This window comes from Podarcis gaigeae, assembly GCF_964106915.1.
Source record: "Podarcis gaigeae genome assembly, chromosome: Z".
Lineage (NCBI taxonomy): Eukaryota > Metazoa > Chordata > Lepidosauria > Squamata > Lacertidae > Podarcis > Podarcis gaigeae.
The window spans coordinates 23543165-23570001 of NC_139691.1; the positions used below are offsets into that span (position 1 = coordinate 23543165).

Consider the following 26837-nt stretch of genomic DNA (forward strand, 5'->3'; position numbering starts at 1 on the left):
GCCATCATGCCATTAAGCTCCGACAGGCTCATTCTTAATCTTCTCAAGGAAAAATAAGCTTGGTGATGCCATGCAGAACTTACAATAGCTACTAAATATACATGTTCCCTGAAATGTAGCTGCAATTAAAAAAGATGACTGAGCATAAAGAGAACGGAACCAGAAACCCAAAAGCACCACGGTGTACTATCAATAACATTGCAAAGGATGGCTAGCGTCCATCCAAAACTGAAACAAATTTCAAATATATGTTGTTGTTTTCCCCCTCTATTTATTGTCTATTTACAACTGTTAGATGCACCTTTGCCTTGCCTCCCCTCCCTTAAATTTTAAAAGAAGGTTAGGGAGCCAATAATCTTGAAGATAAATCCTTTGTATTTGCAAAGTCAAAGGGGTAATGTGATCAGTGGTCTAGGGAAAGAGGCGTGGGGAAATGCCCCCCTCCCCAAATATATCTATATATGCCAGAGAGATCCTGTGTACAGTAAGTGCATTACAACCGTCCTTGATGTATACCTTGTGATACCACAGCTTCCTCTTCTTCTGGCAATGGAAAGTTGAAGTCTATGTAACATGCTCAATCTCTGATACTCCTCCGACATTCTCCCTCCCCAAATCTGAGCAGATGTAAGCATTCGAGAATAACAAGACAGCCCAACCTGACACCAGCCCTCCCCTTCAAGAACATGTAGTAGGTAGTAACACTGGCACCCACGGCTGGTTCTTCATGGCAGCAATGCTTCGTTCCTCGTAGCACCTTGGCAACACATGGAAAGGAGGAGAGTTCTTGAATGCCACTAGCCGGGGCAAACGCACTCCCTCTGTTGGGAACAAATGCCAGCATCTGCTCTGCTTTGGCACTGAGTCGGCAAAGCTCTTCCCCTTTGGGTATTATTTTTTCCACTTTAAGAAAGATGCTGGGAGTCCAACAAGTGGCTCTTGTCAGACCAAGCGAATCTTGATTTATGATGCAAATAATGGTGTGACGATGTTGGTTTCTTTTTTTTTCCTAGCGCTGAATAGTTAGGAAGCATCTTCTCATAAAAATAATGGATGTTTCATTTTCGCTCTCTGGGGCACAAAACAGTAAATGAACAGGCTTAACTAATGTGCTTGTTACTCCCACCTCTTATGCAATTAAAAAGGCAAAGGAATAAGTAAAACTTTCATCATGTTGACAACTTGCCCCTAATTTCTCTCTCTCTCTCTCTCTCTCTCTCTCTCTCTCTCTCTCTCGCTAGCCATTCACAAACTGCAAGAAATTCTACCTCCAGTTTCATAACCCTGGTTAAATTCCTAAGCATCTGCCTAGCTAGGAAAACCAAGGTATTAAACAAATGAGAGTCTATATTAAAACCTGCTCTGTTACCAACTAACATGCAAAATTAAAAAAGAGAGCCCCCCCACCCCGCAATAAAAATATGCTCTTTGTTGATACAAAACTTTGTCACTGACTCTTCCCTTTATTGGTCACTCTGCACTGAAAATCTGGACACACTAAGGTCAGTTGGGAAGACTGATCCAAAGCCAGCACCCAGGGAGTTGCTGCATAAGCAGTTCTGTGCATGAAGAGCCGCCTCTCCCTGGAAATGAATGCAGATGGGACTGTTTCACACACACACTGCAGTGCTCCTCTGCAACAGTTTGCCTGGAATTAGGTGGTTAAATTTAACTGGATAAGTTGGGATAAAATCCTTAGGCTGCCTTTGTGTTTAAGGCATGAGATAAGTTCAACCACTTATCTTGCCAGTTCATTTCTTTTCTTGGAGCTTGCTGTAGCCCTTCAGACCAGGATCACTACTCAGACCAGGAGCATCCACTACTCCTGGTTTAGTAGCCCAAGAGAAGATTAAAAATTATGGAGTGCAGCTGAAGAAGCCCATATCAAACATCATGGCACAAACAGTGTTGTGCACATTGAACTGGCTGTTGTCATCTGTTGTGGGTTTGTGGGATGAGGACCAGCAAGAGCTGAGACACATGTTACAGTGACACGTGTTAGTGTTAACAAAACATCCTATGGATGCACCTGAAAGAGGCTTCTTTCAACATAATAATGCACTCAAGGGCTGTTATTCTAAAATTTTTATTCTAAAAATCTGTTTGTTTGTTCACTGGGTAAAATATGAAACTCCAGATGTTTTGAGCTACAACTCTCACTAGCATCAGCTTTATGAGCAAAGCTAATTAATCTTCCCTATTTAAAGGCTGGCCAGATTTGCCTAGGAAGGAAAAAGAATACTGTGACCAAAAAAACCCAACAGTGAACAGACAAGAAAGCAAAGGAGGTTGGGCCATTTTACCGTCTGTTTTCAAAGGAGTCTTTTTTAAAAAGAAAAGAAAAGTACACCTACTCCAAATTTAGCCTTTTTAGCCAAGCTCATCCTTTCTTTGCAAGCTAAGCATTATGAAGGTAATAGGCTTGGCATCCAGAGCACCTACCACCTAGCTTCTCCTTTTCTTCCTCCCACCTGCCCTGGTGACATATAGGAAGCTAAACTGTGTGGTGTCACCACTTTGTGGGCTTCCATTCCCTTGCAAATGGCAATCAGTGAAGGGGAGAAAGTCACAACGCAGTGGAAGATGTCAGGCCAACCATTTTAGCTTGCTGGTTATTCCTAGGCACAGGGATGCTTCTTTCAGTGCAGCATTCCGCAACCTGGTGCCTTCCAGATGTTGCTGGACTCCCAATTCCCATCAGCTTTAGCCTGCACAGCCAATGGTCAGGGATGATGGGTAGTTCAAAACACCTGGGAGGACCAGGCTATGGAGGAAAGCTGCTTTAGATAATGCAACACTCTGTTATTGTATAGCCTTGGTATCTTAGGTGAGCTACTTCTATGTCTTTGCAACTAAATGTGGGGTACACACTTCACTCCTATACGTATTTGTTCAATGCAGAGCTGTGCACTGAAATCTCGACCCTATTTGTGAGAGACAATTTCATCAAGCTTCTCAAGGGTTAGAAATTCTTCAACAGTTTCTCAGAGGTAGGGTTCACCATTATCAGTGGTGGCAGCAGCTCAGCTTCTTTCTATTTCTGCCCTAAGGGGTTTCTTTTGTTGCAAATGGCAGCAAAAACCAACTGTGTTAGCAGCTCAGCCTCCATCCTGTATCCTCCACAATGCCCCGGGCCTCATGTTATTTGGGCACTGTAAGTACGAACTGGCTACTGCAACACAAAATAAGTAGCTAAATAAAAGAATAAAATGGAGAATATCTGAAGGAAATTTCACAAAGTAGCATCCTTTTTTTCTTTCTTTCAGGAAGCACTGAGGAAAACAAAAGGAATCTCAGGTATCATGCCTGCTGAGAAATTTCAGCTTTGTTCCACTTCATTGGGGCTTATTCCTTAGTAAGTGTGTTTAGGTCTGAAGCCTTTGAGAACAATCACATGATCAAGGTTTCTCCCTACCAACTTCACTTGGGAGGCAGGTGGCCCTACCATGGTGGAGGCATCCAATGCACCTGCTAAGTGGGTGGGAACCTAAAAAAAGCAGTGTTCCTCCTGCTGGTAGCAAGCATAGGGACCTGAAACTGGGGTGGAGCAGAGCAGGCTGTGGATCAGCTGGATCCAAAGCTTCTCTGATTGGGAGCCCTCAGCTACACCAGCCTGGTGTTGGTGTGACTAACTGCTTTCAGTGGGGGTGGGGAAGTTAAAATGTTGGGATCTGCCAGGCCGAAAAGCTTGGCAAAACCACCGCCCCCCGCCACACACCCAAACCCTTTGCACCCTGGTTGACATGAGCCACCCAGGGTTTGGATGTGGTGGTACCTCTGCCATATAGCTCTGGTCGCCACTGAGGATTGTTCTTCTAGTGAGATGAGACCAGCGCCTATCTAGGAACTCCAAAGTGAAATTTACAAGATGGCTTTGAAAAAATGCATTTTTTAATAGAGAAAGGGGAGAAGAGAGAGAGAGAGAGAGGGAAAAAAAAGAAGAGAGTGGGAAGACAGAAAGGCAGAAAGAGGTTGGATAAGTGATGCCTGTTTGCTGAACAACTGCTATAACCTATATGAGAATCAAGCTATTAGCTTTGTCAGGCTCAGCACATTCCTCAGTCCAAATAAGCATTGCAGGTCTGTTCATATATGCAGCACTAAGCTCCTTCCATAGATTTGATACCTTAATAATGGGGGAAATGCTTCTGATTACTAAGGCAACGATCCTATAGCTAATAGCTCATTATTACTGGCTAATGCTGTGCATGGTAGTTAGAGACCTAAGGCTACAACTAGGGACAAATGAATCAGGTCAGACACAAAGGTCTGTATAATAGTTTGTCTTCACTGGGAACAATGCATCTCTAAACATTAACTAATGGTGCATAAAAGCCACACTACATATGGCAGAATCAATAGGTCTCCTTGATGGGGAAAGTGGCCAGTTCTGGGAGTGGGAGGGTGGGAAGGTCCTAAGAGCCATTTGGTTCTAACCTTGAATATGGGATATGGACCCACAAACTCTTTTCTGCAAATTGTTTTGAGTCTGTAGGTTGTATAAATAGTGCACAGGGCACTGTAACTGGCAGATCTTTCAGATAAAAAATAAAACAGAAAATGGTAAAATCAAAGGGGAAACTTGTTTGCAATAAAATATATAACCAAAATGGGAACAACCCTAAGGATATTACTAGGGGGGTTAAAAAAAGATGAAGTTATGCTCAAACCACAGAGTAAGAAGAAGGGAAGGGGGGGGGAGTGCAATTAAAAAAATGCAACAACATCAGCTAAACTGACATAATTATTTGCATAATAAAGAGTTGGATGCCCTCTTACCATCCTGCACACCTGGGACACAGTCCAACAGGCGCTTCTGCTTTCCAACCTCCATTTACCTGGGAGTTTGCGGAGCAGAAGGGTCTCATGTCCAGCATCCCTCTACCCAACATTAAAAAGCAACAGAAGTACTGAGCAGCATATTATACAGTGCACAATGGAGCATGGACTCAGAACAGAAGAATGTGGGGAGATAAAATGCAGCTTGTTGTCTTGTTTTAAGTCAGCATTCAATGTGTGTGGTACAATCACCCCGGCACACCATCTGAGCACATCCCATTGAAGCAAATGAGGCCTCTCATTCCTTTCTCAATGGTGCTCAGACAGGAACAGGTTGCATCCATGGTGGGCTGTGGGAATGAGATGTAGGAACAGACACTTCTTTTCTTTTCTTTTCTCACCATGCGCCCAACCCCCTTCTAAGAGAAGGTAATCTATAAATAAAACCCCAAAGGAAATATACACCAGTGTGGCGCTGGATGGAACATGTCAATGGAGGAAATGCACAATGAACAAGAAATCATCCCGGGAGACGATTCTGAGACAACAAAACAAATTATATATATAAGAAAAGAACAACAGTAACAACAATGGTTCCAATGGTGCCAAAATAAAGCAGGTTACATGATCAGAAGTACTTGGTGCTACTTAGAATATAGTAGCAGAGACTGCCTCCCCAAAACAACAACAACAAAAAGGTTTTTGGTCCTTCAAATATATATACATATATATGTATGTATATGTATATATGCATGTCTGTATATATACATATATCTATATATATATCTATATATATCTATATATCTATATGGTTTTTTTAAGTTGCAACAGTGCTTCTCCAAAAAAAGGTCCATCTATAAATATATATTTTTTAAATATTTTTAAGCATTTTTTAAAATTTATTTTAAAATTCTCCATCTCACTCTATATATTATTTTTTGAATGGCGTTAACCTGCTGAAGTTTTGCCAGAATGGTGACTGGCTGCGTTTGGGTTCGTTGAATTCGTAGACCTGGGGTTGGGCTATGCCATCGGTCACCATGTATTGTCCCTGATTTAGTGGATCCTGGGGTGGTGGGTAAGCTGGAGGAACTGATCGAGAGTAGCCAACACCTGTATGAATGGTGGAGGAAAAAGAATATGGGGTGGGATGGAGTAGGAAGAAAGAAATGCCCATCAGAATGTACTGGCTAAAAATATGAACATCTTTTCATCCCAGTTCCCAATATTACATCACATTCTAGCACAAAGGCTTATTTACACATTACAAAGCTTCAAGCTGTCTCTTCAAAGGGCTGTCACATGGAAGAAGGAGCAAGCTTGTTTTCTCCTGCTCTGAAGAGTAGGGCCAGAACCAATGGATTCAAGTTACAAGAAAGGACATTCCAACTAAACATCAGGAAGAACTTTCTGATAATAAGAGCTCTTTAACAGTGGAATGGACACCCTTGGAGGGCTGATGTCCAGTGATGGACTCTCCTTCACTGGAGGTTTTTAAGCGATGGTTGGATGGCCATCTCTTATGGTTGCTTTAGTTGAGATTCCTGCATTGCAGGGGGTTGGACTAGAAGACCCTCAGGTTTCCTTCCCCCTCTGTGATTCTACACTTCTACAAGTGTTTGTATGAAAGACTGTGCACTTGTTATTTGTGCAGCTCAACTCTTGGATACGCAGGTTCACTTGTGGAATGTTACATGTGAATGACTATATCAATATAGAGCTCAACTGTTTGTGAACACAGGTACACAGATTGTACTCTAGCTGAATGTAATGTATGAATACCCCTCAAGAAGCAGAATGCAGGGCAAGGCCACACAGGAAAATCAACCTTGTCTCTTACTTCTTAATGGTTCCTGTTTAGCTAGGAATATAGGAAGCTGCACACTGATGTGAGGGTAGCTTGGCTACCAGGATTAGCCAACATAGTGCTTTCCATGTTGCTGGACTAAAACTCCCAGCACCCTTGACCATTAGCCATGCTGGATGGGGCTCATGGATAGAACAGCATCTGAAGAGCACCATTTTGGCTAGCCCAATGTACAGTGCCCAATGTACAGGGTTTCAGGCAGGGTTCCCCTCAACTCTCTACCTGGAGATGTCAAGGACTGAACCTGAATAGTTTCCATGCAAAGCATGTGCTCAAACACTGAGCTACCCCACTCCCAATATTAATGGTGGTTGAGAGCATACAGAAAAGAGGCGGAGAAGTAGCTCAGCTAATTAATAAACAAAGACGAAGAAAAATACCCAGGCAAATCAACATTGAAAAGATGCATAATAAATGCATTAACTTACTCACTTACTAATAAATGCATTTGAGGGTAAGATATAACTCTCCGATAAATGCCAAACTGAACCATATTTTAAGGGGTAGGAAGAATGAATCATTTTCTGAATCAGCTCTGTTCAAAAAAGTAGGATATCCTTTCTCGCCGAGTACTTGGTCATTAGCTATTAGTCATGATAGCTAAAAGAGGAAACCTTAACACATCTAACTGATAGATGTGAAGCAATCTGCAAATGACAGTTATCTTCATCCTGCTTATTACTGGCGACTGATACAGGTGGAATACTGGGCATGGGGAAATTTGATCTGACTGAGCACAGCTTAAATATGTCATTGCAATATTCTGCTTCACTGGGGTTTGCAAAGAATTGCACTGTTTGGTATTATTATTATTATTATTATTATTATTATTATTATTATTTCTAAACTTTTTAGACTTAATATAGCATAGGGTAAGAATATTGCCCTATGCTCTCTGAATACTTTAACATTACAGATTTCCCTTTTAATTTTAATTACTCCAATAAAACCAACAAAGACCAACATCTAATTGATTCTCAGAACTCTGTAGACTTATGAGCATGCTCAAACTCCAAAATGTCTCAAAAATTGAACAGCAAACCTTTTGAAGCCTGTGCTGTACTACACTGGATCAGAGCAGATTAGAAAAAAGCCAGAAGGGGGCAGTCCTAGCATGGGAGCAGCTGGGCAATGAACTACCACGAGATATGGATGAATACATTCAGGTGGGAAGCTGGTGAGAATATTATTTAGAGTTTACATCCAGAAACATATGCCAGAGGGCACTACTCTTCATTTTTTGAGACATTTTGGAGTGATCTGGGAAAGATTCCTACCTGAAACTCTGGAGAGAAGAAATAGATTCATAAAAGTGCCTAGGCTTTATTGAAGTTTGGCAATCTGGGAATGTTTGTTTTTGACTCTAGGCCATTCCCCTAGCATAAAAAAGCATTCCCAGATTGCCCCTGCAGAAAGGAATTGTGTTGCCCACATGCATCAATGTACTACAGCATGGGTAGCCATACACCAATGCTCTATGCAACTCCACCATCCCTAGCCATTGACCATGCTGTCTGGGGTGAATGGGAGGTGGAAACCACATCATCTAGAGTGCAGCAGGTTGGCTACCCCTGCTCTAGGGTCCATCTGCACTGGATCCCTGTTGCCCTCCATGCTCAATTCAAGGCGCTGATGTTGACTTACAAATAACCCTAAGCAGTCTTAAGCTCACATATTTAGGAAGCTGTTTCCACCTTACATGTCTACACAGCCAGAAGTGTTTTTGTTAGTCTAACTATGTGCTTAGTCAGAACCACTACTACACTCCTGGGATGCTTTTTCCATCAAAGCCTGAGCATTTTCCTGAAGCAATGCAATGCATTTTAAATTAGTACAGTGTAAGGCATTGCAAACCACTGGAACAGGGTGGTTTGTATACATCCAAGCCCATCATCCTAAACTGAGTGTCAGGTGCTTATAACTATGAGTGGCAGCCACAAGATAGACAATGACCTGCCTGCAAATATTGTAAATTCCTTTGGACTAGCAGCAGAGTCATGGTAGATGACAAAGGAGTTGAGAAGAAGGATGCAAATCCCCAGAACCTGTACAGACTGGCCCTTGCATAAAATTCAATTTCCTCCCAGGCAGAAAAAAGCAATAATCATCCTACATGTGGGGAAAACAATAATACTTTACCAGTCTGACAATGTGGTCAGATAAAGCTCAGTTAAGGCAGCAATCCTAAACACCATTGGACAGACTAAGATTTACTTCTGTTAGGATTGTACCACATGTCAGCATTTAACCCCTACTAAACACATTATGATTTGACCCTGACTGTAATCTAATGCAAAAATACTGAAGGAATGGGTTTCCCAAACCCATTCCTTCAATACGAAATTGTATCATGTCTGTAGAAAGGTCTCTCTACCCCCACCAATTAAAGGTTGTATGGGAGGAGAGGGTTGAAATGGGGGGAGAACAGAGGAACATCCCTCTCCCACTTCCAGCATTGATGCTCTGATAAAATAAAATGGACACCTCCTTGAGTGGATGCTTTAAAATGAACCAAACCAAGGGAAGTCACAATCACAGGTCTCCTGTTGTGTCTTTGACTCTAAATCTGGAATCTTGTTTCTGATCACTGAATGTAATATTCTGTTTGGGTAAGAAATGCCTCCAATCTTCCCCTTGTGCACTTTACTCTAAGCTTAGCAGACTTAGGGAAAGTATAGAATTAGTTTAGAGTTGCCTTAAGTAGTTTAATATGGCTGGGTTTTCTCAGTCTGAAACTGCAAATCCCAAACTCATTGTCATGATATCATTTCTGGAGGGGTCTTAATCCACCACAAAGCCCTGAAATCTTTTAACTAAAGAGGCACCTGGAGTTCTCACCATGCAAATTTCCCCCGGATTACGGAGTTCTGAATCTAGGGATTCAGAAATCGATTCTGCAGTGGAACTGATGAATTAGGAATCCTAGGTGAGCCCTCCTCTGTTTGCTTCTGCAATTGTTATCACATGGTGTGCGCATGCATTTGTGTGCTACCAAATCCAAACCTTTCTGGCACATCGCTTTCTGCTTTTCAGCCCACTGTGAGAGGGAGGGCAACATTATGAAGCAGGAAGCCTCCTATAGGCTCCTTGCAAAATCATTGGGGGAGGCCACACCAATGGAGGTGGGGCTTGGCAGTGCACCCCACTCTCCTTCGCGTGAAGGCAACTGCATGGCAAAGAGAATGCCTGAAGAGCATTATGCAGGCTTTTTTGCTGCTCTTTATTGCTGAATTTTGACAGAGCGATATGCATGGCCAGCTTCCCACAGCTTTCTGGGCCAAACTACACAACATTAATCACTTCATTCACCCTGGACTGCATGAATTTCTCTTTCAGAAACAGCCAGCATTTCCCCTCCAAGTGTATCAGAAACCTGGTGTAGCAGGTAGGGGTCCTTTAGTCCTCTGGCTCCCCACTGCGATCCCAATCCAGATTTTATCCTCCCTTGCAGGGGAAACAAAACCATGCACTCAAGGACAAACAGTGTGGTTAGCAAAGGGCCATGGAGGTTGGCTCTCTGTTCTGTTGTTGTTCCTCCCCCACGCTTCTGCAGAAACTAGCATGTGCCCAGAAGCAAGCCTGACATGAGCATTTTGTAAGGAGACAGGTGAGGGATGGTCTGAATGATCTCTCTGGGATCCCCTCTTCCAAGATCATTTAGTTTGTTGTTGTTGTAAAGAAAAATTAATAGTGTGCTAAAGAGGTCTATACTGGTTCAACAAGTTTAGCCTGTCAGATCCCATTTTTGCAGCAAGTTCTGGCTAAGGAAATAACCAGGTGACATCTGCTTTGCACAGGGTAGTACTAGTTGACCCTTGTGATTCTATGATTCAATTCCATGATTATCGAAGTGGGCTTAGAGGAAGTGCTGTTTTTATTTTCTTTATATCCCACTTTTCCTTGAAGAAGCTAAAGCTGGTATACAGGAGTCCTCCCTCCTCTCCCTTTACCCTCACAACTCACAGAGCTACATTACGTTTAAAGTGAGTGACTGGCCCAAGGACACCCAGTGAGCTTCATGGCTCAGTGGGGACTGGAACCCTGGTCTCCCAGGTCTAAATCTAGCACTCTAGGTGGTCTACTACATTGCTCTGGCTCTTGAATTTTTGGCTCAGGCTGAAAGAACAAGAAAGAAAAGCAACTCATAGCTGAGTTGGGCTGCACAAAAGGGGTTCTTAATGAGAAATTTGCAACATATGTAAAGCTGTGGACTCTCCAAATATGCTCAACCTGTGTGTGTGTGTGTGTGTGTGTGTGTGTACCACATATCACAAAACACCAGTTAAGTGTCAAGTGATGTCCTTAAATGAAACCAAAAGCCTGAGTAAGCATTGGGAGCCCTGAAACCACGCCACTCAGGAAATTGGGGTGCATGCATGACTATGCATGACTGCACCAAGATGCTTTCTGTAATGTTTTACTGATGTACTTGTCCACACATGCCAGGAGTATGGTCCCAATAGTGTAGGGGTTTTAGAGATGATTTAGAATAGCCTCTGTATACACAACTGCATTGTGTTTGAAGAGCTAAGCACACATACGCCTGCAGCTTCTGCACTGCAAATCTTGATTTCCCCATCAAATACAAGAGAAGTCACTGGGCTTTTGTTGTGCACATTTGGATCAAATGCATTCTGTAGATTTTTCTCCTTGCTATTGTTCTATTCACGTCTCCTCCCTGTCATTTTGCAGAAAGTGGTTACCTACACACTTCCATTTAATGAGTCTACTCCTCATCTCCTGTTGAATACTCTCGGGATATGTGGCATGCCCATTCATGAAGTAAGTGGCAGTTTATTGTCAAGTTCACCTCTGTTAGATTGGCTCATGTGTTTATGTTTCATTCCCTTAAACACTTCTTTTTGCTCCTTCCCCACTGCCTTAGGAATTCTATCACTGACAAAAAAGAGGGTCTATTCCCCAAACACAGGGAACAAAGGAAAGAACTGCAACAGAGAAACATATTGTTGTATTTTATATGTTTTAAAGGATGCAACAGACCAGAAACTGGGAACCTGTGGCTCTCCAGATGTTGTCCCACCAGCCCTAGACAGCATACGAGACAGCATATTGAATCAGGCATGATTATTGGGAATCATAGTCCAACAACATCCAGAGGGTCAGAGATCCCTTCTACATGTAAGAGACAATTACTGGAAGAATCCACAAGAAAAAAACGCCTTGCTGGATGGGATGTTATAGTCAAGTGCTGCAGAAATTTTAACTAGTCTTCAGGAGCCACTATCTACAAATTATACAGAATGAGGTGGTAGATTTCTGGATAATATCAGCCTGCAGGCATGTGTTATTTTAACTCCCCCTACCCCCACCATTATCTTAAACCTCCTTGCAGGTGATGAGCTAGTACATCAGAGGCAAAGCATACCTCCTTACTTTGAGTGCCAGCTTACAACACTTTGGGAGTTTGTTTTATTATGAGCTTTATTTGAGAAATGTATACACTGCCTTTCTGCATGCAGCCTTCAAAGCAGCTTATTGACACAGTTAAAATGTTTGTGCGGCATCTTAAAGACTAATAACTTTCATGGCGGCACAAGCTTTCACAGACTAGGCACATGCAAGCTACGTAACTGTTGTTTGTTTGTACAGAAATCCTTCTAATTGTTATCTCCAGGTTAATGTCTTTGGTTTAAAAGACACATACAGAGAGAGAGCACAATTGGGTTTTCACTCCATTTGTTTCTCCAAAGCAGGAAGACCAAAGATGTCTAATTATATAAGGAATTCCCAGTATTGCAGAAGACATTCACACTGCACAAGGAAGGCACAGCCTGATCAACTAGAGAAACAGAAACTAATTAATTTTATGTTGAAAGCAGCCTGGACTAACATTATACCTCAATTTTTCAGAGGATCCATAGAGAGACAGAGAAAATGAGAAAGCAATTGTTATGTTAAAAAAAACTAAACACAATTAAGTATGCTGTTTTTGTTCGGATGAAGGTCTAAAGCAATTTAACTGGAAATTTAATTGGAAATGTTCATACAGAGTCTTGGGTTGACTTGAGTTTCATTAAGCATAATCAAGGCTATGTTCATAACCCGCTAGGAACTTTTCCTGATATAACTGAGAAGAGGAAATCTACTCCTGCAAGCTTCTTTCATTTCAGTGTACAGACGTACCTCGGAAGTCAAACAGAATTCGTTCTGGAAGTCTATTCGACTTCCGAAACGTTCAACTTCCAAAGCATGGTTTTTGATTGGCTGCAGGAAGCTCCTGCAGCCAATTGGAAGCCATGGAAGCCCCATCGGATGTTTGGCTTCCAAAAGAACATTTGAAAACCGGAACACTCACTTCAGTTTTCAATCATTCAGGAGCCAGAACTTTCAACTCCCAAGGTGTTCGGGAGCCGAGGTATGACTGTACTTTGTTCAAGAAGCTGAAGGAGTATGTGTGCTTTGTTCAAAAGTTCTCCAGGCCACCTGGAATATGGTTTAATTATGGGAAGATGGCATAAAAATAATGAGGATGACTGCCCCACTTAAAGGATGGAAGAATCTGCTGTTTTCAGTTTTTCAGTTTTCCGTTCTTCAGTTCACCGCATTTCTCTATCAGTTTGCAGGTTTTTTCCAAGGTTCTCATAAAAAACGTACTCATTTTCATGCACATTTTTGTAAATATACACATATTTGCAGGGCATTTCTCCTGTTATAATGCAGTTGTCCCTATATTTGCACAACATACACATTTATGCACACACTTTCCTCAAATATATGATTTTTGTGTGTACGTTTGGTTGGGAAACTGTATTGCAAAATCCAGAGAAATGTAAATTTCAAAGAATATCTGCATTTTGGTTCATGTATTGGCTCAAAGAATGATAATTTGGTGGGATTACATTAACCAAGATGGATTCTTCCCCCCTGCCTCCCCCCCCCCACCAAAGAGACCATGCACAGGTAATTTACCTTTCTGTTTACTGACTTTCCTTACTGTCATTGCTGCCTGCCGTTTCTGATTTTCAGAAATTTCAAAACCTAAAGAGGGTGTTGGAGGGAAGTGAATGTGACATAAAGGTCAGAACAAGCATTCTCTTCATCATGGTAAAAAATACAATCCCCATATTTTATAGGTGAAATCATGTTAGTTTGATTGTTGTGTACACATACTCTAAATGGAAGGTCAACTCCACCTCATATAGTTTAAGTTCTTGCCAATCAGCTAGTGTGCGAAATTAGATTGTCTGACTTAATGCACCACATGGGTGTTCCCAGTGCTACTATTCTGTTGAAGGAGGAAACGAGGAACTTGTACTCATACCTTGATAAACCATCAAGTGCCTCTTCTACCCTTCCCAACTTCCTGTGCCCCTCCGCACTATGGAATTTGTGGCGAACTTCAAAAAACCAATAAAGATATGTAATGTGACCACACCACACTCCCTTGTGTGCGCACACAAGAGACATGCACTCATTATGCACATCCAGACCACAGAGACACATGCATCTCCCTGGTGCTATCTTTGTGACTCCTACATGCACAGACACTTCACACATATACAACTAGATCTCCCCCTCTCTCTTCCCAGGTACACCTCCCCCCCTTTACTTTTAATGAACACAATAACATGAGAAGAGCCTGCTGAATCAGGCCAATGGTCCATCTAGTCTGGTGTCCTGTTATCAAAGTGGCCAAGCACGTACCTCAAGCAGGACCCAAGTGCAATAGCACTCTCCCCTCCTGTGGTTTCCACTATGCACACATGCACACGGCATTCTCACAAAAGAATGGCCGGACTGCCCAAGTAATGCAATCAGTGACCACTATCAGGTCCTGGCAGACAGAATCTCTGCTGTAGACTGCCTCCTCTGCTGTTGACCGCCTCCTTCAGTGACGTATGTATGATGGATTGGGGTGGTAGTCTTGGGCTATGGGGTGCGCAATTTCAAAAGTCTATATAAGAGCTTGCACACCAATGTTCTGGGTTCCTCCTCCCTCCTGCATGTGGTGAGTGAGCACCCTGTTGAACAGTTTAATAAAGATCAGGCTTACTGGCTGCTTTGCTTCTCAATATTCTCTGGTTGGCCTCTATTATTTTCCCCTACTGATAGGGAACCCACTTAAGGACTCTACACGGGTTCTTGGATACCCCATAAGGGAAAAAGGGCAGATTTTGTTTACAACATACCCTTTAAGCTCAGGAAGCAAAATATCTTGAGATGGTCCTACTGGCCAGCAACTAGTCTGGGGTATCAGTAACCCAGCCCACCAGCTGACTTGACCTATGGGGCTCACCTATCTTTTCATCTTCTTGCACCATCTTTCTCTCCTCCCGAAAAGCTCTCAGCCACCGCAGCTTTTCCTCCAGCTTCTTGGCAAAAAACAAGTGCATTTCATCCGTCTCCTTGTTGCGAAGCTTGAAGGCATTCTTCATGCTGACATTGAAGTCGTCATCCCTTCCATCTTCGATATCCAAAACCTCATACCGATCCATGTCAATGCGTCCTTTGTAGTACAGGATGTCTCTCCTTATCAGGTCCTATGTGGAAAGTTGAAAAAGAAAAAGAAGCCATTTTAGAATCTAGGTGGACTTAAATACCAACTTAATGTCCTTGGGAGATTTAACAATGTAATCAAAGAGCAGAATATGAAAGGCTGCTAATTAAGGTGGTCAGAGCTTTAGCTGCCGAGCGTTCTTAAACCTTATCCTTAATCATAATGCTAGAGCACTAGGAAATGGGATGTCTGGGTGTGACTGCAGCATTCTTTCAATGCTGGAGGTATGGAGGCAAGGATTGGAGAGTAGTTTTCTGTTCATCAATGAACTTCAGCCAGGAATCCACAACTCCACAACTCCACTTGCAAGTTTGCCAGGGATACCTTCTTTCCCTCTCCTAGTCTTTTGGTGAGCAACACATTCAGCACCCACAGAAATCCCTACCATAGGACACATATTCACTGTAATCTTCAAGCAGGGCATAAGCAGGAGTCCTTTGTAAGAAGCAGAAGAGACTTTCACTGTTCTCCATACCCCACACAATGGAGAGAAGATTTCCCTTTTCCCAAGCAATGTTCTTTTTTGAAATGAGGGTGAATGGCAGTGAACACTGTCAACAACAAAGCCAAGTAGTCTAAAACATGCCATGGAGCAGAGCTGGGGAAACTGTGGCCCTCCAGATGTTGATGGACTACAAGTCTTATGTACTGACTAATGGTTCTCTACTGCTGATGCGAGAGCCACAGGTTCCCTGTCCCTGCTCTAGAGCATCATTTCCAGCCAGGATGCACAGGACTTGTAATTTCCTATGCCTTAAATGTTCTGTTCTGGGATGCAGGAGAAACTACACATTTCAAAAAGCCCAGCAGGAAATAGCACCCTAATCATACTCCATGACTGTCCAGACCATAAGGTTGATACTTACAAGGTTCTGGCCATTGTCAGCAAGTTCTTCCTATTGCTGATCTTACTCCTATAACTAGTTTGCTGGGGGAGCAGTGGGAGATGGAAACTGGCAGGGAGATTTCAGGGGGAACTCCTCAAGCCATGATTTTTTTTAGCTCTATCAAAAGAGCTTGGGATTGCAGGGTTTCAAGTGTGCATGTGGGATGTACATTTCCCAGAACTGTTTGCTATTTATTTCTAACAGTTTAGGTTTCTTAAGCAAATTTATCTCTGCTTACTGAGCAGCTAGATATGTCTGGAATAGCCTAATATCCCTTTCTGCTTCTGACTTGCTTGCATTGCTTGAACCATCAGTCAGCCTGGCTGGTTGCTTATTCTAGCTCAGTGAATATGCCACACTGCAAATATTTGGAAAGATCTTACAGGAAATTCAACAGAAGGGTACCACAAAACTTGCAGATGTTAGCAAACACCCATCTTATCACAGAACATCTCCTATTCCTATCCACATAGCAAGATATAATATAAATCATCCAAGATTCAAGATATAACTGTTTCTAAGATCTTAACTTCTGATGAACCTCAGTGCAGCCCAAATGAAAAGCAGGTCCTGCTGTATCAATCATTTACATGACCTGGTTCTAGAAAAGCTAACTCATCAGGAAAAAAACACAAACCCACAGAAACCAATTATGTAAAAAGGCACAACTTTATAAGGAGAAGCATACAATAACCCTTTAAAATTTAAATAGCTAATTTCAACAGAACTGAAGCAATGCTGTCTTTTACAAGAGAACCATAAACATATCTCAGGCTGTGCAATGTTGATCTCATGACCATTCAAGCAGCAAGCAGTTGAAATTTCTTGGAAATTTTGTGTCAAGGCTTTTGAAAAGCACCTTTTGAAAAGATAAATGTCACACTGAAATACTAATCTTAGCAGCAGGAACAAGTAGCAGACCAAACATCAACAAAATTTAATGGTGAAAAGTCCAGGAGAGGTTTTGGGCCAAGGGTAATCGGCAAATGATAATTTATTTAGACACAGACACTCATTTAGGACTGCTGGCACAGAGGTGGTGGTTAAAAACAAACAAATCCCATGCTCTAGCTATCTGAATAGCTTTTTCATAGGAGCATTAGGGGAATCAGCTGAGTCAGCTGACCTACATGAGTATTAGGTGACTCAGCAGATAGCCAGTACAACCTGGTCAGCTCACCCACAGAATTATCTTGTTTGTAGTTTTGGGTGAGCACAGGAAAATGGTTGCTTAAAAAGCAGAATTCCTGGGGTGAAACTTTGGTTCCCAGTTGCATGGTTTTTAAAGGGGAAAAACAAGGAGTAGGCACTTGAAGCTGGTGGTGCAAGGAGGACTGACTGAGTACTAGTCAGAGCTTAAGAGAAAAGGGTAATGGGACTGTAGTAATCAACTTCCCCAGCCTAGCGCCCTCCTGATGTTTTGGGATATAACTTGCAACATCCCTAAGGAATGACTATGCTAGATGGGGCTGGTGGAAATCCAGTCTTAAGTTCAGTTTACCCTCATTTCTACATCAGTTTATGATTTCTCTGTGGATGCATTTCCAACCTCATTTCTTTTAATACACACATTTCTCAGTTCAATTGTGTACATTAATTCCACTAAAATACATACTTGTGTGCACTTTTCCTTAATATACACTTTGGGGGGGTGCATTTTTCAGTTGGAAAAGTGCATCACAAAATTTGGAGGAGTGCAAATTTCAAAGGAAAGCTGTTTTTTTAATTCATGTATTGGTTCAGAAAGAATCCATTAGGTGCAAATGTGCATGAACACATTTCTCCTGCATTCCTAGTAAGGTGATTGTTCGGTAGGGATACAAATGAAGGACAGAAAAACTTGAGGGGAAAGGTGAGCAATCCATGTATGAATATACAGTGGTACTTCAGGTTAAGAACTTAATTCATTCTGGAGGTCAGTTCTTAACCTGAAACTGTTCTTAACCTGAAGCACCACTTTAGCTAATGGGGCCTCCCGCTGCCGCTGCACAATTTCTGTTCTCATCCTGAAGCCAAGTTCTTAACCCAAGGTACTATTTCTGGGTTAGTGGAGTCTGTAAACTGAAGCATCTGTAACCTGAAATGTCTGTAACCCAAGGTACCACTGTACTTAGTTTGAGATGCTAATAGGACACCCAAATGCAAATATCAGAAAAGTGTGTGTAGTTACAGATAATAATAATAATAATAATAATAATAATAATAATAATAATAATAAAATTTTTTATTTATATCCCCCCTCCCCAGCCGAAGCCGGGCTCAGGGAGGCTAACAACAATCAAATAATCCAACATTCTAAAAACATTTCATTCTAAAAATTAATTAAAATCAAATTGATGGCAACCATTAAGCAAAGTTCTGTGCAGATTGCCAGAGAAGGGAGTCAGGCTGCGCCCTGATCAAAGGCCTGGTGGAACAGCTCTGTCTTGCAGGCCCTGCGGAAAGATGTCAGGTCCCGCAGGGCCCTAGTCTCTTGTGACAGAGTGTTCCACCAGATTGGAGCCACAGCCGAGAAAGCCCTGGCTCCAGTTGAGGCCAGCCTAACCTCTCTGAGGCCTGGGACCTTCAAGATGTTTTTATTTGCAGACCGTAAGTTCCTCTGTGGGACATGCCAGGAGAGGCGGTCCCGTAGGTACGAGGGTCCTAGGCCGTATAGGGCTTTAAAGGTTAAAACCAGCACCTTAAACCTGATCCTGTACTCCACCGGGAGCCAGTGCAGCTGGTATAGTACCGGATGAATGTGATCTCGCAGCAAAGACCCCATAAGGAGTCTCTCCGCGGCATTCTGCACCCGCTGGAGTTTCTGGGTCAGTCTCAAGGGCAGCCCCACGTAGAGTGAGCTACAATAATCCAGTCTGGAGGTGACCGTTGTGTGGATCACAGTGGCTAGGTCAGGGCAAGAGAGATAAGGAGCCAACTGCTTAGCTTGGCGGAGATGAAAAAATGCTGCCTTTGTTATAGCTGTAATCTGCGCCTCCATAGAGAGGGAGGTATCAAAGATTACACCCAAACTCTTAACGGATGGTGCTGGCACTAATTGCACCCCCGCAAGAGATGGGAGTTGCCCCCTCAATCCCATATCGTCCCGTCCCAGCCAGAGGACCTCTGTCTTCGAAGGATTTAACTTCAACCAGCTCCCACGTAACCATCCAGCCACAGCTTCCAGACATCTGGTCAGTGTGTCTGGGGCCGAGTCAGGATGGCCATCCATCAACAGATAGAGTTGGGTGTCATCAGCATACTGATGGCAACCCAACCCAAAACTCCGGACAAGCGGGGCGAGGGGGCACATAAAGATGTTAAAAAGCATCGGGGAGAGTATCGCACCCTGAGGCACTCCACACACCAAGGAGTGGCGCGATGACAATTCCCCCCCAAGCGCCACACTCTGTCCCCGAACAGACAGAAACAAGCGCAGCCATTGAAGGACTGTGCCCTGGATCCCCACGTCGGCATGGCGGTGGTCCAGGAGTTCGTGATCGACCATGTCGAAGGCTGCTGACAGGTCTAGAAGAATCAGCAGCCCCGACCCGCCTCGATCCAGCTGCCTGCGGAGATCATCTGTTAGAGCGACCAGAGCCGTCTCGGTCCCATGACCAGTGCGGAAGCCGGACTGGAATGGATCCAGAGCCTATGTTTCATCCAGAAACCTGCCAAGCTGTTCAGCAACCACTCTCTCAATCACCTTACCCAGGAATGGAAGATTCGAAACCGGGCGGTAATTGGATAGATCTAAGGGATCTGATGATGTTTTCTTTAAGAGCGGGCGCAAAACTACCTCCTTCAGTTCCCCTGGGAATATCCTTGATTGCCTTGTGGTTTACATTTTGTTTTTGTTTTGTTTTTTTTTTGGTTATGTTTGCACTTTTTTGTTAATAAATCAATGAAACATTATTTTAAAAAACAAAGTAAGTAAGTGCAGAAGGCTTGAATTGAAATTGCATTAAAGGTACAGTATCTGGTCTTATCTTGCAGAATAAGGTAAGTCCAAATAATTCACCAATTCTGCATTCATTCACAGCTTCTTGAATAAAGTCTTTGTTAGTTAGTTAGTAAGTCTACACTTCTGCAATTGGCTTTTGACAGACCAGTTTTACATCTTCCCTTTTTTTTTTTTTTTTGCCTAGATTAGAATGTTTATGCTGTTTGAAGGAGCTCTCCAGGGTGCTGGTCTGTTTCACTGTGGCAGAGGTTTCCAATCTTTTTGAGTCCACAGCTCTCTTGACCAAGTAGCGTATTTTTCCATGTATAAGACTAAGTTTTCCCCCTAAAAAATAGTGTCAAAATTTGAATAAGGAGGTTTCATTACAGATAGTATAGGATGCCAGCAAGGAGGTTATGAGAGGGCTATTTGTCCAACAAAACTCAATAAAAAAGAAAGAAAAGGGACATAACTCTAATATGATAGGACAGGTATACTCCTCCCTCCATTGCTTAACATATTATTAGTATGAGTCCTGCTGGTAAAATTGTCATGCTCACTTCTGTAGGTTTTGAGAAGACGTAGGGATTCTTTCACTCTTTAGATCAAGGTAGGATTTGCTGCCTGCTTAAACTGTATTTTTACAGCATTTATGTAGTCTGTCATTTTCATTTTATATAATAAACCAAGCTCTCTTTGTTAATTTGTCTCTCAAGGATCTTAATGTAAAGCTATTTGTTCACCTTTAAAAATTACTGGTTGTCCATCTGGTAGTTAAAGAGATTGTTAGGATCACCAGCCCAAAACAAAAAGTATTGGATGTCAAGAACATTCATAAAAGGACACACATTGTAACTCAAGCAAATGATCCCAAACCTTTATTTAGTGTGTGTATGGATGCACATGACTGCTGGACATGCATGTGAGTTCAGACACATACTGTAATAACTAGATAAGTCTGACTTATATGCACATTTCACGCTCTAGGAGCAAAAAGCTAACTGAATTGTAGATCAACTTTGATCTAGAGATCAAAGACACATAACCCATACATTTCTTTAGAAAGACACATGCTATGATTATGAATGATGCAGTTATTTAAGAGTTAATGATAATTTGCAGTAAAAATAATACAAACCCTCTTTATTAATTTTCAAAGGGAAATTCCATTTTGAGCTCCTTGGAGGAAATGTGGGATATTTATTTATAATGAATAGATAAAATGTGAATGAGATGCAAAAATTAAGTCAGTGATAATTGGAGCTTAAATCTACGTTAAATAAGAACACCTTTAATTTTTTACAGTAGCAGATTGGTGATAACTGTTGAGTTGATTGTATTAACAGCTGCAATGGAACCTCTGCATTAAGGTAACCCAAACTTTGAAACCCCCCCCCAAAAAAAATTCAGCCAACTGCATAAATAATTCTAACTGAGAGCAGAAACTTTGCTTTTAAAATCAAGCTGAGCTTTTGAGGGAGCTGCAATTGCAGGACTGTGGAATACAAACAGCTGTGTGTTTGAACTTCTTCCTCAAGTCTTAGTTGGCAGAGGCAAATTCAGAGTTCTAAAATTCAAGGAGGAATTCTGGAGAAGGGAATTTAGTTATTTTTACATGGTCCAATTAACCACTTCCTTTGAATGACTCACAAATTTAAAAATCAACAAAATGCTAACGCAAATGCAATCAAAGCTAAAAACAGCTGTTACAAAAAAAAAAAAAAAACCTTTGTCAGCCTGTCAGTGCAAAACCAGTAAAACACTTAAGAAAATAAAATAATTTAGAGATAATTTCTTCTAGAAGACTGTGACGACGACACCAATTATTGTTGAGGAGGATATTCTAACACTGTGGCATCACCACTGAGAAGGTCATTTCACTAAAAACTAGGTGGGAAAACCTGTAGAACAGCCTCTGATAAAGATCTCAAGGTCTGAGCAGGTATATGGAGGTGGAGGCCATCCTTCAGGTATCCCAACTAAAAGGCATTTAAGGCTTTGAAGATTAATACCAGTACTTTTCACCGTGCTCAGAAATGTCATGGTTATAAAACTATGCAAACCAGTATTACAATAGCATGATAATATTACTCAGGCGCTGTGTTTATCCCACAGCGACAGCAAACACAATAGGGTGAGTGAGTCATCTGAATGTATGCTCTCTTGCGCTCAGGAGCTGAATTAGAGGAAGAGTGAAACCCAATTCTATCACATCAAAGTTAATTGAATAATGTGGAAGGACCCCCTTTTGTCTTGCAAAGAGAATTACCCATCTCAACCCACAGGGCTTCGATATTGAACTTCCGACACCTTGACAGAAGAGACCTTATTAAAATTAATAAGCATCAACATGAAAGACAGAGCCATGAAGCCCTGAGATTCAAAGTCAATCCGTCAGAAGGAGTCACAGCTTTCCCTCATTGTGCCAATTCCCTGGTGGCAGGGAGGATGCATTCATTGTATCCTGATGTGCTCTGCTGACAGTGACATTACACTTCTACTTTCCGTGCTGCCATCTCCCCCCCCCCCCCCCCCGATTTAATCAAATTATGCTGGAACACAGAAGTTGAAAATGCAGCCTTCTGCTCTTTTCATCAATAGATTTCCAATGAATTTACAAAAGAAGGCATTAGGACCTTTACAAAAGAACACAGATATAGGGAGAAACTAACAGGAAGAGGTTATACAGAGACCCTACACGACAACTTGGTTATTTGACCCTAGCTTCCTCCCTTCCCACAGAATCCTTTATTCAGTTGTTTGCAGGGCACTAGGGCTAAACCTGGAATTTCCAGACCTTTCCAAACTGTGTGTCGCGACACATTAGTGTGTCGACTGCAGTGTAACACGAACGCTCCCAGAGCTCCTCCTGGAGAGTTAGTTTAACCTCTGGTTTGCTAGTAAAACGGAATTACTGTGTCACAAAATAATGCAAAACTGAATTACTGTGTCACAACACAAAATGATGCATGTCCAAAAAGTGTGTTGCCAACTTGAAAAGTCTGGAAAGCTCTGCTGTACACCCTGAATCCCCCCACCCAAAACACCTAGTGTTTGACCAAATCATACCATATTTTATTCTTTCGGGTTGACGGCCTCTACCCAGAGTTTGGACTAACAACATATCTGAACCATTTTCAGACTGAAAAGGATGAATAAGAAATTAAAGGAAGCCAACTGCAATAAGCAGTGAGTTATGGTTCACCAGGGGTGTCATAACATTCAAAGACTCTCCTCCTTTTCTGAGGGGGAAGTAGACTAAACCCTTGCTGACTCCAGAGGGCAGCTATAGATTTCACTTGGATTGGTCAAACAACATCTGATCCTTTTATATATGTTCATGCAAAAGTCTGTATTCCCTTTTTTCCGCATTAAACTGCACATTGTTCCTTAAAAATTCTATTTCATGCCAATTTTTCAATGTATTTTCCACAAAATACTGATTTCCAAATATATTTTGCTCAAGGTACACTTTTCTAAATGTATTTTATCCTAAAAATACACATTTTAAAACGCACTTTGTAAGTGTTTTTGAGCTGAGAACTACCATATCACAAAATTCAAAAGTGCAAATGTGGGTGAATATCTCTGTTCCAATGGGCACAGTAGTCTATGTGGCACAGATCAGGTAAGTCCTCACAGGAATTCACAAAGATAAAATTCTTCATACACCCCAAATTTCACTACCTTTTTGCAGAGAACCATCTGATGATCGAAGAGGAAGAAGACACGCTGCTGGCTTCGTCCATACGGCTGATAAATCCAGGACATCTCTCCTGTATAGATCAGCTCAGAGCTGCGATCCAAGATGTCCTCCCCCTAGAGGGTATAAAACAGATGGGAGAATAAATTATCCTACCTCTCTAATTAATGGGGCATCATTTGACAACAGGGTCCTCCTATGAAATGCAATGGAATATGGAACATAAAACAGAGGTAGAAAATCTTGCTTGCAGAATGGGAAAAATCCTTTTTATTTTCAGGGAATACAAGTAACATGGACAGAAATTTAGTATGCTGTATGCAGAAATTTAGTTGTTTCAAACTTCCCACAGGGATTCACATGTACCAATGGATAATAGTACATACTTGAAAGTGATAAGGTATTCCTTTTTTTCAAAATTGAATGTGAAGTTTTTACTTCAAATTTTGACATTTTTACTTCAAATCTTGACATTTGAGAGCTTTAAGACATATCCACACTTCATGCTTTGGCAAGCCTTAAAAATGAAATCTCATAAATAGCTGCCAAATAGTAAGTACCATTATATGCCAACTCCATCTATAGAACAGATATGCAGTGAAAATGAAACACCACTGCATGCTAACATCAAATATTATCAGACACATCTACCATTGCATGTCAGCTATCAAATACTGTCAGATATTAACTGTCAAAATGAAATATTGCTGTGAGATAATAAATTTAGCAAACAGTTCAGCCTCCTGAAAATATCAGACATCAACATTTGCAGGAGACAATTTCAGGTAACAAATTAACTATTCTAGATGTAGGGAGGTAGAATGTGTAAATGACAGGTGGACAGAAGATTGATCCCTGGGTGATTTTCAGTAGATGAGCAAGGATTCTTTTACCCTCAATAACAGCTGCAACAAACTTAGCCTCCACCTACGAATTATACGGACTGTGCAAGGACAAATTGTTGGGTTCAGAACTTTTTACAGTGGTACCTCTGGATACAAACGGTATCCGTTCTGGAGCCCCGTTCGCATCCTGAAGTAAACATAACATGTGACTGTGCATCTGCGCGTGTCGCGTTTTGCTGCTTCCGCGCATGCGCGTGACGTCATTTTGAGTGTCTGCACATGTGGCGAAACCTGGAAGTAACACGCTTCGTTACTTCCACGTCGCCGTGGCGCACAACCCAAAAATATTCATCCTGAAGCTACTTTAATCCAAGATATGACTGTAATTACAAGAGTTGTTTTCTCTCTCTCTCTCTGTGTGTGTGTTTTGCACTAGGCTAGTGAATCATTGGAATCTAGCAATTACTCTGCTGCAAGCCTGCTGATACCTGCTGTAAAGCCATCAAATGTCAGGAAGGAACTTGGATTATCAGGCACTGGCTGCTTCTTCTTTTTTACACTGGAACCAATAAAAGGATCCAGCATATCTTGCTTGCCTAGATAAGACGATGGAAAGATGTGTACGTCTGTAGAAAGCTCTGTCATCTGCATGGTGGGAATGTAGCCTACTGTACAAAACTAAGGGTTGTGTCTGTTGCTTTGCCCTCTTTTACCTTTGGCTCTGCCACTATGAGCCTGTGGCCCCCAGAAAACTGCCCACAAGGCAATGTGGCCCTTAATCTGAAAAAGGCCCCACTCCCATCCGTGTAGATCAAGGATGGGGAACCAGATGCTTTTGAACTCTACCTCCCAACAGGCCAGGATGGTGGAAGCTGGAGTACAACATCATCTGTAGTTTACACAGTGGAGGCAAGAATCTTCTCTTCACTACTTATATTAACTTTATGTTACAAATTAATCCATTTTTTCAAAGGCTTCTGTTTCCTTTTTTTAAAGAGAAATTATTCAAGAAAACACTTATTGGCCATCTTATGTTTTGGTCAGGAAAAAGGAGAAGAACCCCCTGCCTAACAAAAATAGAACATTTGCTCCTGGAGCCAGTTTTAGCAGTAGCTAAGGCCTGAGGACTTGAATGCCTCTGCAAGTGCTCCAAGATAATTAACTGAATCGAAAGTGTTGAGTCCCTGCAAGGGATGGAGAAATGAGACTGAGATTGAAAAAGATCAGGTTTTTATTACACTGAATACTTTGGGAGCCCCACTTAAATGCACTGTATCAAGAGTATAAATAGATGCATTTCAAATCTCTGTTTGCAAACATGCACAGACCAGCTTAGGTGAAAAAGCTGACAGCCTCAGAGGTCAGTATGAATTCCATATGCAAAAGTACAGTCAGCATTTTTCCTCCAAGACACGGTGATGTGCCCTGCAATGGTTAGGTTGGAGGAAAGATGCTTTGGGGATGTGGAGCCTAACATATAGGGAGGGGCTCCAGGATGCCTTCTTTTATTTTTTATTTTTTTAAAAAGACGTATTTAGTAGACTGCCCTGAATATTCAGACAATGTTTCCCCTGACACAATCCCCACACACGTAAAATAGATTACATAGACACAATTTCAAACAAAATTTACATATGAACATTGAAAGTGTTTGTAATGAGCATAGTCAACACGAAACCCAAGCTGCCTCTCACACAGTAACCATTCAGCATCTTTCAGATAGGGGCTCTCACACAATGCCTTAAAAACACAATAGGTGACTAGAGTTCATCTAAGGACAGCTCTAAGGCAGGTCATCCATAGTTGCTATAAGTTCTGAAGCATACACAAGACTCTGTCTCCTTGACCCAGATGTGTGCTATGTATAAACATACCAGTTTTCTCCTCCACCTCCCTAGGGAGACTGGTGCTTTGCTCAGAAGGTACTGGATTCTCTCCATATATTATATATCTTTTAGAAAGTGTGATGATGACATTTGGGGGGCAGTTAGGCAAAGGTTGTTAGTGTTCATGAATTTCAAAAATCCCATTGACATTAGTGGGGATGTTCTTTAGAACTTAGTCCATACACCTGTGCGCTTATAGAAGCATGGAAGAACAATGGGTTGCACTTGACCAAATTATTCCATGATCTCTGATGTGGGCTTGCAATGAAATGGTAAACCAATAATCCAATACAAATAATCTCCATATTTGGTTGGCAATTAAGTGCCCATGCCTGTTAAAAGGATGATTTCTGCAGCACTTTTCATTAGCAGGTTGGTCATGCATGACTGACAGCTTATTAGCTTCTTCCAGTGTGTTGCTTCTCTTTCC

General features: G+C 41.9%; 1 protein-coding gene across 7 annotated transcripts in view; it reads right to left on the reverse strand.

Moving 5' to 3' along the window:
• Window positions 1–995: 995 nt before the first annotated feature.
• Window positions 996–26837, reverse strand: part of ARHGEF9 (Cdc42 guanine nucleotide exchange factor 9) — a 274051-nt gene continuing 248209 nt past the window's right edge. For 6 of the 7 annotated variants that reach the window (XM_083722047.1, XM_083722046.1, XM_083722050.1 and 3 more), the window contains 5 exons: window positions 23661–23792; window positions 14904–15147; window positions 13577–13645; window positions 5703–5892; window positions 996–1071 (listed from right to left, as the gene is read on the reverse strand). In XM_083722047.1, coding sequence (XP_083578173.1) covers window positions 5711–5892; window positions 13577–13645; window positions 14904–15147; window positions 23661–23792 — 627 coding nt within the window. In that variant the 3' untranslated portion in view covers window positions 996–1071; window positions 5703–5710. The remainder of the gene's footprint in view (window positions 1072–5702; window positions 5893–13576; window positions 13646–14903; window positions 15148–23660; window positions 23793–26837) is intronic. The other variant, XM_083722048.1, reaches the window with a different exon arrangement.